Source organism: Pezoporus flaviventris, unplaced genomic scaffold, assembly GCF_033815535.1.
Source record: "Pezoporus flaviventris isolate CSIRO_AGI_PZ_B2104156 unplaced genomic scaffold, CSIRO_AGI_Pfla_v1 ptg000176l, whole genome shotgun sequence".
Taxonomy (NCBI): Eukaryota; Metazoa; Chordata; class Aves; order Psittaciformes; family Psittacidae; genus Pezoporus; species Pezoporus flaviventris.
Genome location: NW_026892724.1, coordinates 1,071,313 through 1,090,440, shown reverse-complemented (window position 1 = coordinate 1,090,440; position 19,128 = coordinate 1,071,313). Strand labels below are relative to the sequence as shown.

The window sequence follows — 19,128 nt, the reverse complement described above, 5'->3', positions numbered from 1 at the left end:
AACAGAGGAGAAGCAGAGAGCCCTCCTGGTGGTAACATTCAGTGCCTCTGGCACCTCTGTGAGCATTCAAAGCTGACTTGTATCAGCAGTGCCACCAACAGCAGAGCAGCAGCCCCCTTCTCCCCCTCTGCCACTTCCTGTGCTCACACATTTACATGGTTTTGTAGTAAGGACCAAAGAACTCATCAGTGTTAAAATACTTTAAGCCTTTCTTGTCGTGGTTTTTGCCCAACCCAGATCATTCTGAAGGCATGAACCAGATAAAAACAAAGTATCTTAGGAACTGGAAAGATACAGAGCCCTTATGGAAATCAAGTATTGGAGTCAAAACATTTCATACTTGGTACTGTAATATTAAGTGAAGATAACAACAGATGCTGCTGAAATCCACAGTTTGCCGCAGCAGTAGTGGGGATACATCCTTCTGAGGCCCCCCTTCCTGATACCCACCAGTGCTAGGCAATTAGGAAGACCAGATAAACGAGCCTAAGAAGAAATCAGCATGTGGATTCAAACTGTGTCATTTGGATGGTGGAACATCTATCATCACCTCGCTCAGAGGGTAGTGCATGCTGGTGATGATGGAGCTCACAGTTGAAACATACTGGCGGTATGTGAAACAGGCAAGCCAGTTTCGGTAAGGAGGAAGTAGATGCTCCTGCTGCTTGCAAGGGGGTTGGACTAGATGAGCTCTGAAGGTCCCTTTCAACCCAAACCATTCTATGACTGCGACTGGTATCTTTCCCAAGAAATATGAACACAACTTGAGAGCTCTCTATTAAAAAACCCCAGTTGTGCTCAGAATGCCACATAACCAGAGGAAAACGCTTTCAAGATGCTTGTGTCTGACCACTGAGGAAAACCCACTCACCACTTCCTAAATACAGCTCTTGCACTGAAGAACAGAGCAGGAACTATCTCCATACCTGACAGACAGAAATGATATCTGTCTCTTCACCCTGCCCCAACTCACCAGGGTCTAGAGAATACTTCAGAGGTGTAACCTGCCAAAGCTTGCCCTGTGTATAGGGGTGGTAGTTTACAGACATGAGCAACTCTTACTAAGAGCAAGTTACCTTTGAGGCACTGAAGGTTTCACACGTGACCACGCTGTGAGATTACAAAATCCATCTGTCATAAAATTCATGCTTCATATGCAAATTTGTTTCTACAAGTGGCAGGATTAGTTACTTTAATAGGAAAGCTGAACACTGAAGAACTTTAATGCTCAGCTTAAGCACAGCGGGATTGTGTAAAGGTGATTTTGTATTATGTTGTGGCAAAGGCTTTGGTGGCAGGTTGGCAGGAGTGTATAGGAAGAGTATACCAGAAATGCAAATTCATTCTTGGTTTTAAAATGCTAGATCCATAGACTGGAGCTTGACAGAAGGAAGGAGGAAGCTATGCTCCAAAGGGAGCAGCAAGGCTGCACCACTGTGTATTTTATTTTGTTACTCACTCTACAAGGGCACGTGGTACCTCCAAACCTGCATTTTGAATTGTGGCTTTTGACAGTCAGTTGTAAGTGAGCCCACTCCTATGCTCATGTCAGAACAGGCAGAGAGATGCACTGTCAGTTACACTGGAGAAGATGGTCATTTGCAAGGCTTGCTGTGATTGCTGTTCGGTCATTAGCATCCTCACTAACGGGAGACTGGAAAATACCAATAGGGAAAACAGACCCTGGGCCTCATGGTGCATCCAGAAGTACGACAAGAAATGACACACAGAAAAACAAGAAACAGATGATAAAATATCAGATGACTCCTCTGGTGAATCTTCCAGCTGGTTTATTCGTTATCAAAAGAGCTAACCAGGGAACCCGAAATGTGCACTGATACTTTCAAGTGACACAACTCTGGCAATGCTCTTCAAACCCTTTTGTGCCACACAGTCTCAGAAGCATCTTCTCCCTTCCAAGGTAACTAGGACTTTCCCATCTGCAAGTGACAAGTGCTTCCTACCTGTACTCATTATAATTCAAGTCTGAAAAAAGCACAGAGAATGTGATAAAATAATACTTTACTTTTCTTTATCTATACTGTTTCAGTCTGATAAATTATCTACAAATGCATAAAACTTAAGCAACATTGTCCAATGCACTCAGAATGGTCCCAAATTCAATTACAAGTAAACGACATTAAAGATTTACTGTACAGTAAACAAATGGGTGAAAAACTGTAATTTATTGAAACTCATAACTCAAAAAATATAAGATGCTGTAGTGTACAATATGTTACACAAAGCACCCTAGGGTGCACATTCAAGTCAAGTAATAACTCCATCGCCCCCCAAACCCTGGTACCCTAGTACTTGTTCCATATACAATCATGCACATTTACTCTTCAAGAGGAAGCCCCCAGTATTCTGATGTGTTAAATAGCACCAAAATCAGCATAGTTCATTGAAAAAAATGGGGAGCAAAATTAACTTGGCCAATACTTTTGACAGATATTATACATTCATGGAATTAAACAGTCTAAACTAACCTAAACAGTGTGTACTGTAACAATTACTGTTCTAATTTGAAGTTCTCCCCGTATAGCAGTAGTGGAGGCAATCTGCTCTAAGCAAAACTACTTATGTACTTCCTACACAAAGCTCATCTGCCTTTTTTGTTGGAAATAAGTCTATGAGGGGTGTGGAAAACTTGGATCTTTCAAGAACAACTACTGGTCTTAAGTAATGCAGCTGTTTTAAGGCAAGGTCTCCACAGTCCGTTAGTGCCTTGTCCAAGATAGCCCTCAAATTTTCTAAAGAAGGGGCAGACGATGACTCTGACAAGAGGGGCTGGATTTCTGTTAGCTGCTCGTGGGTATCTGGGGCTATGATTACATTTTTGTCATCTACAAAGTTGTTTACTGGCGTCTCCCCTTGATTGTCTCCCTCTTTTTTCAAGGTCTTATCTACTGGCAGCTGCTCAGTAGAGTCCCATTCTACCTCCTCCACCAAATCGTCATCATCATCGTCATCTTTTCCCTCACTTTCCTGAATGAACTTCAGAAATGAAGACTCAAACCCCATTGGTTTAAATGTCTTTAAATCAAATGGTTTGGACACTGGAGGCTTATGAAATTTGTCTTTCGTAGCACAAAGTACATTTCTTTTTGTAGTCTGACTAACTGCACTATGTTGACTTTCTTCTGGGTCTTTCTTTCTTGGCAACTCTAATTGTAAACCAGGCAAGTAAGAGCTAGTCTCTTTGTCACTCTTTTCAGAAAGCTCTTCAGTTTTACATGTAACTGTCTCCCTGATGTTTTGCTCTTCAAAAGAGGTGTTCTCTGAACTGTGGTTACATTTTAAAGTGCCCGAATACGTAAAGGCACTGGCATCAAAACTCACATTACTCGATGGAAGTCTTTTTTGGTCTTCATCGCTTACATCTTGAGGTTCACAGTCAGTATTTGGAACGAGAGGTTTGTCGCTTTCCTGCACGGGCTCAGGATTAGCTGATTTATCCTCTGGAGGAACATCGACACCTTTTTTATCCGAGCTTGCAGCTGTGTAGGAGCAGGGCTGCTTCTCAGTCATGACGCCACACTTAACACAGACAACAAGCCTCTGAAGCCGCTGCTCTATATACATATTGGTCATCTGATGTGTGCGCTTGTAGTGCCTCACTATGCTGCTTTCCAATTTGACAACAGACAAGCATCCCTGAACCATGCAAGGGTACTGGGTCTGGTTAGACTTCTCTTTGCACATCTGTAGGGCTTCCTCCTTTGTTTTGAAGTTCATCGACTGCTTTTCTCTACTTTTGCTAGTTCTTTTAGCTTTTAACGGCTTCCTGTTTTGCTTGTCTACATCAAAACCGTCTTGCAAATAACTCTGCTCATTTTTAGCTTTATCTTGCTCTTCTTCCTCCTCTTTCTGGTTTCTAAAGAGGCTGTCGTAGTATTCACTGTGTCGGAAATACACGTGTTGAGAGTAGTGGCTGTAATTGGTGAAAATCCGATCGCAGCCATTAAGGTCACAATGGATTTCAAAATCCTTGTTTAATTTTTCTTCACTGGCATGTTCATCTATTAGGTGCTGTTTGAGCTTATTAAAGGTACAAAACGCAGCAGGGCAGTGGGGCTGGTTACACGCGAACCTTGCAGATTCAGCTTCAGAAAGCAGTTTTTGATCCTCAAAGTGTTCATTGTGGAAATCACTACAATGCTTAGCGAGAGCTTTAGAACACAGAAAACGCTTACCACAGTCTTTGTGTTTGCATGCAAATATTTTTTTACATTTGACAAGTTCCCTTTTTTTTCTTGCTTTGTCTCTTTCTAAGCAGAGCTGCTCCTTATTATACTGGTGAACAGTTCTATAATGGCGAATCAAACCTTTCTGGTTAGTAAAGGCCGAGTTGCAACTTTTATGTATGCAATGAAATGGTTTGTGGTATTTATGCAATATATAACATAAGTTTCCTTTAGCAACTGTTCTTTTGCTTCCTCTTCCCTGTCTTGCTTCCAGTTCTTCCCTGTGACTGTCCAGAGAAGCTATGTTAGAGGTTTTCCTCGTGACATTATTGTCTGTCTCTTCATTGGACTCCAAATCTGTCTCGGAACTAAAGTCTTCCTTTTTCGTGCGACACGGCTGCTCAGAGGGGTTTGAGCGTTCATTGAATTCCATGCTGGATGCACGGACAGGGGCTGGGACAGTGCTGGCTTTATGGATGTCATTTGCACATAAACCTACATGATCAAACTTCTCATTGGAACATACCTTGTGAGCCGCCCTCTCAGAGCCAATCTGATGCTTGTTTTTATAGTGAATTCTAAGGTGGGTTTTTCTCGTAAATGATCTTTGGCAAATATGACACTTGAAGGGCGAGTACCGATGCTGGAACATGTTTAACTGAAGAACCATTTCCTTTGAGTAGTTATGCTTTCTAACATAATGCATTAAGAGAGCTTCTCTGGTCACAAACTCACACGTACACCCTTGACATTCACAGAAAAATGGTTTAGCTGCCAGCTGAGTAAGGTACTGGCTGGGTAAATTATCTTGTTGCTCCTGAAGCTGAAATTTTGAGGTAGTTTCATCTACTGACTCAGGGCACTTGCCATCCCTAGATGAATAGGACTGTAAAGAACCCAAAAAAGGCTTGTGTCTTGAAGAATTCTGAATATTAGAATTTTTTAAGCTTAGATGCTTCAAGCCTAACATTAACTCCAACATGTTATCTTCAATATTGGAGTCTTTAGAACTGTCATAAAAAGATGTTTCTGGGGAAGAAGGACAAGTTTCTTCCTTCAGGCCATTGCTTCCTTTAGCATCTACACTACAATACACACTTTCTGGAGAGTCAGCATTTGTATCTGAACTATGACCTAACTGCGTGTTAATGTCTGTAGGGGATTTACCGTCCTGAGCCTCACTCAACAGGTTGAGAAAGTCTTTAGTTTTCACCTCCATATTTCTTTTCCCTTTAAAGTTATATGGATGGACCCTGCGAAGGTGTTTTTGCATACTTCTGGTATTTTTGTGCGTGGAACAGCAGCCTTCAAAACCACAGGAGATTCGTTTTCCATCCAAGCAAACTGCCACATTGGAACACTGTTGTTTCACATCTGCTGGATGGAAGACTCCTTCCTGGGACATGAGAAAACCTGGAACTGACTGATGGTGAGCTGTTTCGATCAGTAGAGGAGACACCTGGCCTTGGTTTACTGCAGCATCTGACCTGTGCTCGCCACTATGAAGACTGCAGTTACTTTCACTGTCTAGGTCTTCGCTGTCAGAGAGCGCTTCTTCCTTAATCTGTGGGATTTCTTGAGAGCCTGAAGGATCCAAGTTATCATTCAGGCTGGAATTTTCAGACTGTTCAAGCAGCTGCGACTCCGGAAGGCAACTGCATTTGTCTTTTGAAACTGACTCTTCAAGTTTTACTTGCTTCACTTCCCCATTTGACACTTCAATATTATGCACGGCGAGGTGATTCTGAAATTCAGATTTGGAATAATAAAACTTTTTGCAACCAAAGAAGTTGCAGGTGTACGATGCGTCTCTGAAGTGCTGTGCCTCGTGATGGTAAAGTTGCCCTAAGTCACTGAAAACAATATTACAGCCATTTAGCTCACATTTATAACGAAGGTCATCGTGTGTTTGTTTGTGATTGAGAAGCTCATTAACTGACCCAAATCTCGCATAACAATCCATCGACACACACATGTAGGGTTGAGGTCCACAGTGCACCCGTTCATGCTCCCGCAAATGAAAGGACGTCATGAAGTGTCGGCGACAGTAAGCACACTTTTCTCTCCTGTTTTTCATATCCAAGTAGTGCTTTGCATTCTCATCATTGTTTTGATGCTCAGCTTTCAGATGTACGCTTAGGTATTTGAACTGTTTAAATACCCTGGAACAATCGGTTCCGGGACAGGGGTAGATGTCTCTGTCTTGTAGCTGGCAATTCTCCAGTTGGCTGAACGTGACGTACTCGTGCGTGTCGTTGTCAAAGCCCTCGGGCAGCTGATGTGACTTCTCCTGACAGGCTGGCGGTGGGCTGCCGGAAGCTGTTATCTTTTGTGGGGATCTCTCTTTCTTCAGGATTAGTTTCTTTTTAGGTCTGTGCGTTCTGCTGGGTGGCATTTTAACATGTTCCATTACATGCGGGACAAAAAGCTCCTTCCTCTTGAACTTCTTTGTGCACACCGGACACGTGTAAACACCATCTTCCATATGCATCTTTGAATGATGCAGGATTCTGGCCTCTATACACTCCCTTTTGCAAAGCACGCAAAAAAATTTGTATTGAAGCCATCTCTGGTATCTTTCTGAAGAACCAATTGGCTTTTTTACCCTTACTTTTTCTTTAGGGTGGGTCATTGTGTCTTTTCCATCATAGTATTTATGTTCCTTTGACTCTTCATAGTCACTAAAGAAAGTTTCTAACATATCGGTTTCGTTGACTGACATATTACAACTTGCATCGTCCTCGGAATCAGAAGCTGCTTTCCCTAACAGTTTAAGGCAATGTCGCTTTAAAGTCTTCCAGTCCCAAAATTCGGGATCAAACGGCCAATACGCTTTTAAAGCTAACAGCAGCTCACAACGGAGGGAGTTTGGAACCAGTGCATTTTCTTCATCAAATTTTTGATCCGGTTGCATATAGAGCTCTTCCAACACATTAAATCCGCTCAAAGTTGGCTCAAGTAGAAATTCGGTGAGCTGACAAGCTCTTCGGACTTCAAGGTCTTCTGGTAAAAGGCATGCAATTGTTTTACAGACTGATGTCTTCATCTCATCGCTTCCATTTGAGCGGATCTGAAGGGCTCTCACACATAACAGAACAGACACTGCGAGTCCTGCTTCTTCTGCCTGTTAAAAACACACATAAACAGCCACAAAACAAATGTTACTTTTCTTGGATAAGCACATTCCCTCTAGAACTGGTCTATGAAAAAAAACATGCAACGAGAACACCCAGGAGCCTACGGCCCAGTCAGAACCTATTCAGGCTCTTGAGTGGTAAGTGCTTGAGTCACTGTGGAGCAGCCACACAAACTAGTTTAGGCATTGCAAAACATCTTTCTAATTCCTCTCTCCTCGACTGACTCTGACCCGTAACTCAGATGTCCAAAAGAGAATAAAGTACATCCTCCATATGCATTGCTCCCACAGCATCCACACAGGTTATTCATTCAGAATATGTGATACTGTGTAATAAGGAAATTAATGTAAATTCACACCCTGCAACAAAATAACCTTCGACAGCAGAAGCAGCACAGTAGCAGAAATGATTCCTGATGAAGACAATTGGCATTTCCCTTCCAAGCATTTTCTGAGGAATCTCTACAACACCGAGGTGCTGCTCAACAGCATCAGGAAGATACCTACAAATATTACTCACATGCTGGCTTTAAAAACAGTGTATTCCAAATTCTACATTTGACAAAAGTGAAAGTTACCTTGTTCCAAAAACATACTTTTCAGCATAAAGAACGTGAATGCATGAACTATTTAGTCCTTGTTAGTAAAGTAACAGTAAAGATATTTATGAATAATGTAGAGAGATGACAAGTGGCTGACACAAGCACATCCACTGTAGCTCTGATGGTAAAGATCCAAAGGAGCTAAGAAGTTAAAAGCATTAGCAAGCTTTTATACTCTCTGTGCACTGTACTGGAAGTCAAGCAATAGTTCTTTAATTCAGTACAGTGTTTATTTGCTAGACAGCTATACAAAAAGCCATTTCCCCAGGAGAAGGAACTGGTATACAGTTAATGATGCACTGTGTTTTATACATAAAAGTGCACATTCATGCATATTTTAAACACAGAAATATGACAACTTCAGATAAACTAGTTTCAAATATTTCTCTCTGCAATCACAACTGGAATTCATCTTTGCCAAATTAGAGTTCTGGACTCTATGATCCATAAAAAGGACAATCATGTCACCCTCCTGAGCTCTGCTCTGACTCTAAACCAGGATTCTGATACGAGCTCTTATCAAATCACACTTGGCAACTCCTTTGCTTCACAGGATTATATCTACTCAGTGAAAGAGACTCCCACACGAACAAATCTAAAGCAAGAGAGAAATTTAACTGAAAAAAGAAACCTTGTCTGTTGTGTCCACAATCCAGTCGATGCCTTAATTCTGAATTAACTCGGGTCCATGCAAGAATGAAAAAAGATCAGCAGATGTGGGAGCGTAACATTAACTGAAACATTCGTAAAACTGGAGTTCATGTGGCAAATTCAACTCTCTATGTACAAAACCATGCTGCTTTCACAAAAAAACATCTGAAATCTTTTGGAAATGGTGACATTCCCAAGGGAAATTCCTGTACCTAATTTAAGTTTCACTATCTGTGTAATACTGTTACTAAACAGTCAAAATCCTGTCATCAGCGAGCTTACTTTTCCTCCATTAAAGTGTGCCCGATTCATTTTCATGTGTCCTTGTCGTGGTTTAAGCCCAGCCAGTAACTCAGAACTATGCAGTCACTTGCTCACTCCCCCACTTCTTCCTCCCCTAGCTCCCATAGGGATAGGGAGGAGAATGGAAAGAATGTAACTCCCATGGGTTGAGATAAGAGCAGTCCAGTAACTAAGGTATAACACAAACCACTGCTGCTACCACCAACAGTAATAATGATAAGGGAAATAACAAAAGAGAATACAACCGCTCACCACCCGCCAACCGATACCCAGCCCGACCGAGCAGTGATCAAGCCCTTCCGCGTAACTGCTCCCAGTTTATATACTGGGCATGACGTGCTGTGGTATGGAATACCTCTTTGGTTAGTTTGGGTCAGGTGTCCTGTCTCTGCTTCCTCCCGGCTTCCCCTCCTCCCTGGCAGAGCATGAGACTCACAAAGTCCTTGGTCAGAGTAAGCATTACCGAGCAACAACTAAAAACATCAGTGTTATCAGCGCTGTTCCCAGGCTGAAAGTCAAAAACACAGCACTGCACCAGCTACTAAGGAGGAGAAAAATGACTGCTGCTGCTGAACCCAGGACAGCCCCCCAAAAATCTATGCTCTCGCAGTGACCAGACACAGAAAGCTTTAGTCTAGCCAATTCCAAGACTCAGAGCAGCAATCAAGGGAAGACGGAAACCTCCTATGGAGCAAATACCAGATTAACCATAGCCATCCCTTCTGCTCTACTATGAAGAGCACGCTGCACCCTCCTCCTGTGTAGATGCATCAATTAAAGTCTTTCCATTACTCCTCAAACAGAGATTACAAGTTTATAAAAACTGCTATCAAGCATCTCGTGAACCTTTCTGCAGCTTCCTGAAGATGGACATCAGAACAGGAGGCAGAAGTCCAGATGCGTCAGGCTGACCCAAACCTACAAGGGCAGGCATTTTTCAGAGGTTTTTGTTAGTAACTTATGAAGCACTTAATCGGAAAGTGTGAATAAAGAAACAAGCTGTATTTCAGATCAGTTCAGAAGAATTATCAAAACAGTAAATTCATGTAAACAGATCTAGGCATGTCCAAAGACTGGACTGCAGCTTGCTTACTTCAGATTGGATGACTCTTATCAAGAAGAATAAATGCTGTAGAGTTTTGGCAATGATGCCAAACTGACGACATCTTTCCAAAAAGGAATCTAAAGAGGGATCTATTCTTCTCTGCAGTTTGCTCCAGAAAAGCGTCAGTTCCCTGCAAAGAGTTGAAAGCAGAACATAAAAACACTGCGGATATACAGAGTTTGGCCAGTCTGCACTCTTCAGTGCAGACCTGACCGCAACAATGTGTTAGTAAAAGGCAGCACACACTTCAATGAGGTCCCAGTCTCTGAGAGATGCTGCACACAACTGTTACTATACATTACTCCTAAACAAGCATCAGATCAAAACACCACATATATCTTGTTATTTAATCAGAGAATGATAGACTGGTTTGGGTTGAAAGGACCTTAAAGCTCTTCCAGTTCCAACCCCATGCCACAGGCAGGGACACCTTCCACTAGAGCAGGCTGCCCCAAGCTCCATTCAACCTGGCCTTGAGCACTGCCAGGGATGGGGCAGCCACAGCTTCTCTCGGCACCCTGTGCCAGTGCCTCAGCACGCTCACAAAAGTATCTACTTAGACTTCAAAGTCAAATCAAACCTACACCAGCAGATCAGCCTGGAGAGAAGCTTCTTGAAGTTGTGCTTGGTTACAGTTCATACTTAATGCCACTAGTGTTAATGCTAAGGATCACATTGTTTCATGGACCGAATTGCCTGACTCCCTAAGGCCACCCACTAGCTTGGACCTCTAACAACAGTGTGGACATAACGACATGACTTCAGCACAAGTGACAGAAACCTGCTAACATCTTCGATAAGTAGGAACATACTTGTGTCACTAGACTCTGCCAACATTCACATCTTTAAGCCTTCACTGCTTGTCACTTAGGCTAGCCAAGTTTAAAGCTGTGGAAATACCTACTCATGTTACAGCTGCACCATGGTTTGCATAGAGTCAACCTCAGGCAGGCGCCATCATGGTCCAGACTGGGATGCCTCGTGTAGACAGATCTACAGCTCTAACTGATCGCTCCCAACTCATTAGTCAGGAGAAACTGTAGGTTATACAGTTACAGGACCTAAAAGTTTTATTCAAATTCTATCTAGTTTTAGTTCAGACTTCATCCTGCAAGCAAAAATCCAGCCATGGCTGTCACAAAGAGATCTTAATAATAAATGCTGGGGGGGGGGTGCTCCTGCTACTTCCTACTAGTACATTCCTACTACTTCTACCACTGATGATGGTGTGAAAAAAATGGCAAAAACCTCTCATGGGTCTAAGTAGTTAAGAAGGAAGAACTGAATAACAAGATACTTTGTGGAACCACAAACCTTAGAGGTTTAATATCAACCCAGACAGCACTACTTAGAGCTGCTACACTGTTGAAGCATTATTGTCAATGCCAAGTTTCCTTTTTAAACATTATTTTTGTCTAACTGCTCCATTACTGTAGCAAGATGAGTCCCTATTTATTTTGTCACAAGTTACCTAGGAAGTAACCTTCAGTTTGATGTACTTCCAAAGTTAAAGATAGATCCAATTTCTCTACATAGCTTTCCAATGTATTAGCTCAATTCTCTTGCATTGAGGCCAGAGAGGAACAGTTAGGAGTAGCAGTACCACTTAGTACTTACCAAGAGCAATACACGTTTGCTGTTTGAAGCTGATGAGTAAGGTATGTTGTACACAGAACAAAAGCAGTGTTTTCTTGTCCTTCAGATTCCAGATTGCAGATGATGTCCAGGACTTCTTTGCAATCCACTTTTGCAATCTTCAAGAAAACAAAAGAAAAGGTACTTTATTCTCAGCATGTTACCACCACAAATGCGTGGTTACCACGTCAAAGGAAATGGTCTCACAAACATGTAAACAAACACTACATCTCCTTTAATACCCAGGGTTCACACCACACCTTTCAGTTACAGCATGGCATGACTTCATCTATGTCAGTTCTGATCCCTTCTCAGTTTTCTTTGGGACCATCTTCCATTTTGGGTAGCTTAGCAAAATACTTCCATGCAGACAACAGTCCATCTAAAACTTCCCATTCCTTTTCCACATGTGCAGACATCCCTGTTTTCCTCTGAAAATCAAAAGCAAGGTCCCAAAAGGTCAAGAGATGTGAAGAAAAAGAACAACCCCAGTCTCTTGTCCACTTTGTCCTTAAGTGCTGCTTCTGAACAATCACACTCCAAAGCATGATGTTAAAAATAGAAGTGTTTAGAGGAGACACAAATCCCATGGAAGTTCTGGAAAGCCTACTTAAAGGTAGGTGCTTATGAAGTGCTTTTACTGTTAAGATGACACTATTTTTAATGCATGTTTTCCACTGGATCTAGTCCACTTCACAGAATAGCAGGTACTCAAGCAACATCTACTTTAATCAGTTGTTGCTACTATAAGCAATTCAAGAGAGAAACCTCAAGAACTGATCTAAGTGACAGTGCTTTGCTACCCAAGGGGACAGACGTCACTGCTCCTTGCATGTCAGACACAATAAGCATTTGCAATATCTGCACATTATGTGCCACCTCCGACAGGATGAGGGAGATGAAAAACCAAGCCCATACCAATGGCCACATGAACGAATGTCAAAGGTGTTCACCACTGCACAGGAGGGAAGAGGCTGCTGAAGCTTACAGGAGGGGCTTGGTGCTTGTTTGTATCGGGTTTTCTTTCTTTTCTTTATTAAAAAAAACAGCTCCACAAAAGCTTTTCTCTCCTAGGTCAGAATGACGGGGAGATAAGTAACTGATGCAGTACCAGTATTTGCATCAGAGAAGACAGCTTCCCAATTAGGTTTTGCTTACAAAGGGAACCGAAGCTTTAAGTTTTCAAACACATCTAACATGAGCCGGCTTCTGTGTGCACTCGCAGCCCAGAAAGCAACCGTGTCCTGGGCTGCATCCAAAGGAGCGTGACCAGCAGGTCATGGAGGTGATCCTGCCCCTCTACTCTGCCCTCGTGAGACCTCACCTGGAGCATTGTGTGCAGTTCTGGGGTCCTCAACATAAAAAGGACATGGAACTGTTGGAACAAGTCCAGAGGAGGCCACGAGGATGCTCAGGGGCTGGAGCACCTCCTGTATGGAGACAGGCTGAGAGAGTTGGGGCTGTTCAGCCTGGAGAAGAGAAGCTGCGTGGAGACCTCAGAGCAGCTTCCAGTGTCTGAAGGGGGCTATAGGGATGCTGGAGAGGGACTCTTCATCAGTGACTGCAGTGACAGGACAAGGGGTAACGGGTTCAAACTGAAACAGGGGAAGTTCAGGTTGGATATAAGGAAGTCCTTCCCTGTGAGGGTGCTGAGGCACTGGAATGGGTTGCCCAAGGAAGTTGTGAATGCTCCATCCCTGGCAGTGCTCAAGGCCAGGCTGGACAGAGCCTTGGGTGACATGGTCTAGTTGAAGGTGTCCCTGCACATGGCAGTGGGGCCGGAACTAGATGATCTTAAGGTCCTTTCTAACCCAAACCATTCCATGATTCTATGAATGTAAGCATGAAAGACACCAGCAGTTAATACAAATGTTCTTCCCTACTGCAGCCTGCAAGAGATCATTTCTTTTTTGGAACTCTGCTGCAACGGTTTCACTCTTCAGCTTCAGTTCTTAGTATTGCAGAAAGAAATGATAAAAAGATTGATAAATATACATGAAAAAGGGACTGTGGATTACTAACCTCCTTAATGGAGTCTTCATTAGGCAGCATAGAACACACACATGTGATGTAGGCTTGGCGAAAAGATGAGACATTTGCAATTTCTGAGGACTCTGCACACAGTTTTGACAAGTATCGAGCTTGTGGGATGCAGTTTGACTTCATCAGATGTTTTATTCGCATCTGCAGAAAGGAAGGCCCTTCTTGTGTAATCAATTTATTGGCTAGGAAAAGAAAAAAGCCTTTGAGAATACACCAAGGTACAGCTCGCATTTCACTGAAATCACATTTTAACTTCATGACAAACTTGTCTCAGTCTGGTCAGTTTGCTTAGGATATTTGAGGTGTGATCAAGAGCGACAGCAATCAATGGAATACTTTCTCCTGAACAAATTCACACCAACTGTGTAGGGAGAGAACGCTGGGCTATAGAAAACAGACACCTCTCCAAAGGACAGCATCCATTCGCACAGTAAGTAGTATGCCACAGCAGCGGCTAAAGCAGCACTCATCAGACCACACAGGATTTGGAACGAGATACCAACAGTTTAGCTGAGATTCGAAATCTTCATATTGCAAAGCAGCAGAACTGCTTCAAACACAGTATCCCATACTTTTCAACTGGAGGTTTTCCCACCCAAATTATTAAAACCCACATAATGCCAAAATACACAAAATGAAACTGAGGGTGGCACTGTTATCGTTGTGGCACTTTGGAAGAACTGTCTTTTAAGACCTGCTTATGCTCTAGATCAACCAAATACTCCCAAGACATTATGAGACTCGAACTAATTAAACAGGAACAATGCAACTTGTGGTTATTTTTGTAACTAGTTAGCAAAATTTAGTTACTCTAAAACCTCATGGATTTAAGTTTGCTCTCCCTAGGTACCTGTAGAACCGCAGAGTACCTCAAGTTGGAAGGGACCTGTAAGGATCACTGAACCCAATTCCCTGCTCCTCACAGGACTACCTAAAACTAAACCATATATTGACAGCATTGTCCAGACACTCCTCGATCTCTGACAGGCTTATTGCCATGACTACCTCCATGGGGAGCCTGTTGCAAGGACTGACCACCCCCTCAGTAAAGAACCTTTTCCTAATGTCCTGACACAGCTTCATTTCATTTCCTCATGTCCTACCAGAGAGAGGAGATCAGCACCTCCCTATCCATTATTTACTGTAGCTCTTTAAGCCCAATTCATCAGCCAATTGCTCACCCAAAGTATAATGGACTTGTCTAGCCATATGCTGGACATTTTATCCACAGGGATACTGTGAGAGACAACATCAAAAGCTTCGCTACAGAACATGTACTTTCCCTTAGCTGACAAAACAGTACGCCTCAAGAGAGCTATGATGCCATTTCAAGCTTAACATAAAGCTCGACAGAAAGGCTTGATGCTCCTCTCCAGAACTGTACATACTTCAACAGCACCTGGAGAATTAAAGAGTCAATACATTCTTACACTGCATGCAACAATGCATATCGACAAGAAACAAACTGTCTGATGACCTGTAGAAAGAAGTATGGAAATGTCTGAGATGTTCTGACAAGCCACATTAGAACCGGTGTCCTGCAGCAGCTGTAGTGAACCAGCTACCTGCAAAGGCTGTCATTTACTCTGGGTTAGCCAAAAAGGAAAGTTTGCTTTAGGGTAACAACTTAGTGGAAGAACCATTGCACAAAACCATTTTCACTATGTGAGTATCTTACTGGGTGAGATGGGTAGCTAAGAAATCAGTAGTACAGAATTTCTGAGAGAGGACTGTACACAATACAAGGCAAGAACAATCTCAGGCTTTCTGCACTTAAATTCTGTCCAAATAAAAGAGCATCACCTTCTGACAGACACCACTCCAGTTAGCAGAAGGTTTTCAAAGTGCACCTAAACAGAAAACCCATTTCAGGGTACATACCACATGGTTGTAGTGAGATTCCCTGGTATTCTGCAGAAGTCTGCTTAATGGGCCATTAGATTTTATTTTCTATATAGGTTTTATTTTCTAAATACAGATTTAAGTTTCAAGTCTATGGTGCTAGGCTCCATTTTCGAGAGGAAAACCTCTGAGCAGTAAACTCTTGACACAGCTGACACCTCACATTAAAGTAACCTCAGCAGAGAAGGCAGAAAAAGCTGGGAATAAGCTCTCCAGTTGCTAGGAAACAAGCCTCCTCTCTTAAAATTTACATCTGTACATGCCACTGTGCTTCAAATTTATCAAGGAAAACAGTGTTTCCATCTCCATCCTGTTTGATGCAAGCGAATGCTATCACAACAGGGTGGCCCAAAAAAAACCATTAATGAAGAACTCGAAGAAGGTTTGCTTATTCAACACATCCATCCAGGTGAAGCACATTACTCATGGTCATGTCTGTACAGGTGGTTTATGTACTGTTAACTGAGGGATTGAAATACCTGCAAGTCCTTAATGGCACCACTAACAGATATGAAAACAATTCAGTGAGTAAAGGAAGAGAACACATCCAAAAGTTCTATGAAGCGATGCTAAAAGCTCCTTTCCTTCCTCACCTCTCAACATTTTCTGATTCAAGATCTTATTTCCATAGTCTAAACACACTGAGGTTCCAAGCCCAGAGCTCAATGAAACCTCCACACTCATGTTGCCCCTCCACACGTGCTTGTCATACCTCCGAACGGTGTGGGGAGGCACGGTTCCTCCCTGGGAAGCATTCAGGAGCACGTTTAAAAGCAAAGTTCTGAAGAACAAACCACCTCAGGGAGCAAAATTTCCCTATTTTTATGATGGAAAGAAAGGTGTTTTTTTTTAAAAATGGAGCTTCAAAATATTCAAATTGCTGGCTAGTAGAGCCCAGGCTAAGATGATTTAGCAAGGCCACATTATTCAGAGTGACACTGAGCCAGTTTCATCATAACTACCTTTTAGCAACACAAGAATACCACTGCACAATGCAATTTAAAATACAGCTCTCTTCTGACTTCAGATCACTGGCTCCCCACCACAACTGCACCAAGTAATTCCTTAATACCCACACATCATCTCTGGAATCACCTTCTTACCTTCCTCAGCTTCTACTGGTTGCTGGGACAGAATTTTGAGAAGAACTGGATGTTTCCATATTCCTTCCCTTGTGATATCCACCAGTATTTGGAGGTTGTTATTCCCAAATTCCAGCAAAGCATCATGTGAATCCTACAAAATGTGACAACAAAAAAAGTCATTAAAAGGCTCTGCTAAAAATTAAACTGATGCGATTTTACATTACCTGCCCAAAACTTCCCAATCTCAAAGTACTGGAATGGCTTAAGTCAAAAAGCCTGCTCTGCAGTTGTAATTCTGCAATGCACAACACTGCCAACCCAGCCCAAACGTGATCATGAATAATTTCCTTTATTAAGATGGAAACATCCTTCTACTGAATACAGATTTCCTCACAAAATAAACCATGCCCAGTGGTCACTCCAACATCCAGGGACTTCCAGTCCTGCAAGTTCTGATGCTGTGAAGGCTGGCGCAGGGACCCTCCACCCTCAACAAGCCTCCAGCTGAAGCTCCTCCACCAACCCTGTGCCCACAGCACAACACCCACCAGAGATTAGGGCCCTAACACTTTTAATGCTGGAAATCTGAGGAGTGAAGGATGAGACATTTCACATGGAGAGAAGTTTAGAGCCTAATGCAGGAAAAAGGCAACTGCAAAGGATTCCAGCACTTCATGTGTCTACCAGGAAAACCCATCCCGGGTGACCAGCACTGAAAAACTGAAGCTCACTGAAGGCAGTTTAACTAGAGAGCCATAAAGCTGTTTCTCACAGCAGCCACAGCACATCTCACATTTAAGAGCTGATTTGATACATGACATGTCCCCTGGTTCTGGTGAGCTGTGGTTTAGCAGGCAGCACTTCCAACACCGTTATTAACCTCAGGCTGGCTTTCAGTAGCCTCTGCTGTATCCTCTCTATATGCCAGACGCAATTCCATGTTCTAAATGGTCAGAATTAAATGGGGCTATGCTATAACCACTGGGAATAGCAGAGTAACCAGAGTCCTGCAGCATGGGCTGTCAAAAGACAGCAATAAACTGCATTCCCCATTGCAACACACAATCAAGCTCCCGAGTTACCTTCAGGAACCAAGTGAATTTGCTATGAAAATACCCAAGGCTTTCCCATTAACCATTCACAGTAAAAGGCATCTTTTTATTTAACAATTAGATGTCCTTTAATAAATTTGATATACACATTCAATATCAAAGGCTAATTTCAGACCAACTTCAATGTTTTGATATACCAATTTCCTTTCTAATACTGCAGCAAATTGCACTTCACAGGTCTCTGGAGAAGAGAGCTTGGATTTAACTCTTGGGCAAAGCACCTGCCCACTAAGGATTGAAGCTTTATCCCCAGCAAAAGATTTACCAAGAGGAAATCACATTCCTTCAGTGAAGGTTTCATTTACTTGATCCATAGCTGTTGTAAGTCAGAGTCTCACAAGTTTCTTAAGGGACTCCTCTCCAATGACTCTGAAACCATGCTATCAGACATGCTACTTAGTAAATCCCAAATTAAAGTCAAGTGTCCAATGGCAAGTTTATATGGATCTGTTCATTCCTTGGATAGTCCACCCATCTCTACAACACGAAACTAAGCGTATGAGGCTCTTCAGGTAGTCTGCGCATCCAGATGACTCTGGGTCAATTCCTGCACTAAACCAAGAGCACAGGTGAGTTTAGAGGAGAATCATTCCCAGTAGATACTAAGAGAAGATTCCAACAACCAAAAGGGAACCAGAGGAGGATGCACATACCCCTACAAAGCTCACTACAGCAACCACCTTCCAGAGTGCTCATCTAGCCCACAGTGAATTGGGACATTCTGGGGGATAAGCAACAACACTGGGTGGTGTTCTGCTACACAGGATACGTATCTGTATCCTGCATATCTGTAGGATGTCTTGTCACAGGCAGCACGGGGAAGTCAAGGAAAAGTAATGCACATTTTGTATGTTCCTGTGTAAGCTGATAAGATAACACAAAATGTATTCTTGATTCCAGAAGCTGGTATTACTGTACTCCATCGCTGGACTGATCTTCCTATGCTAGTCATAACATTAAAGTAACCATGTCCTGACTGCCCTTGAACAGACTGGATTTCAGCTATAACCAGCCTTTAATATAGTAGGCAAGATGGGAAAGGAGGAAGGAAACAAAACAAGTTATCAGTTATCATTGTTAGAAGCCTATCGGACCGTCTGCCACCTTCAGGTGCTCATCAGACTTCAGGGCGTGGTGTTTGGGGGCCAGACTAAAGGACAGGAGCATCTGTTTGGTCTTCTTCACTTTGCTGAGGAAAATACGACTGAAAGCAAAAGAAAGCTCAAGAGAAATCTGAGAACAGCTCAGTGAGGCAGGGCATCAAATAACAGAGGCCACGGTACTCAGGAGCTTTGCCTCAAGTTTTACTGTTCAGGTCTGCACTTTGCCCTTCCTGGACCCTCTGACTAGTGTCAGAGTTGGAGAAG

At 42.7% G+C, this 19,128-nt stretch overlaps 1 protein-coding gene across 6 annotated transcripts in view; it reads right to left on the bottom strand.

The window, feature by feature from the left end:
- Positions 1-1,773: 1,773 nt before the first annotated feature.
- The window catches only part of RLF (RLF zinc finger), a 31,203-nt gene continuing 13,848 nt past the window's right edge, over positions 1,774-19,128 (bottom strand). For 2 of the 6 annotated variants that reach the window (XM_061480301.1, XM_061480304.1), the window contains 5 exons: positions 16,668-16,800; positions 13,642-13,844; positions 11,602-11,738; positions 9,973-10,114; positions 1,774-7,311 (listed from right to left, as the gene is read on the bottom strand). In XM_061480301.1, coding sequence (XP_061336285.1) covers positions 2,581-7,311; positions 9,973-10,114; positions 11,602-11,738; positions 13,642-13,844; positions 16,668-16,800 — 5,346 coding nt within the window. In that variant the 3' untranslated portion in view covers positions 1,774-2,580. Of the gene's footprint in view, positions 7,312-9,972; positions 10,115-11,601; positions 11,739-12,537; positions 12,774-13,641; positions 13,845-16,667; positions 16,801-19,128 lie in introns of those variants that run through there. The other 4 variants (XM_061480303.1, XM_061480305.1, XM_061480306.1 and 1 more) reach the window with 3 other exon arrangements.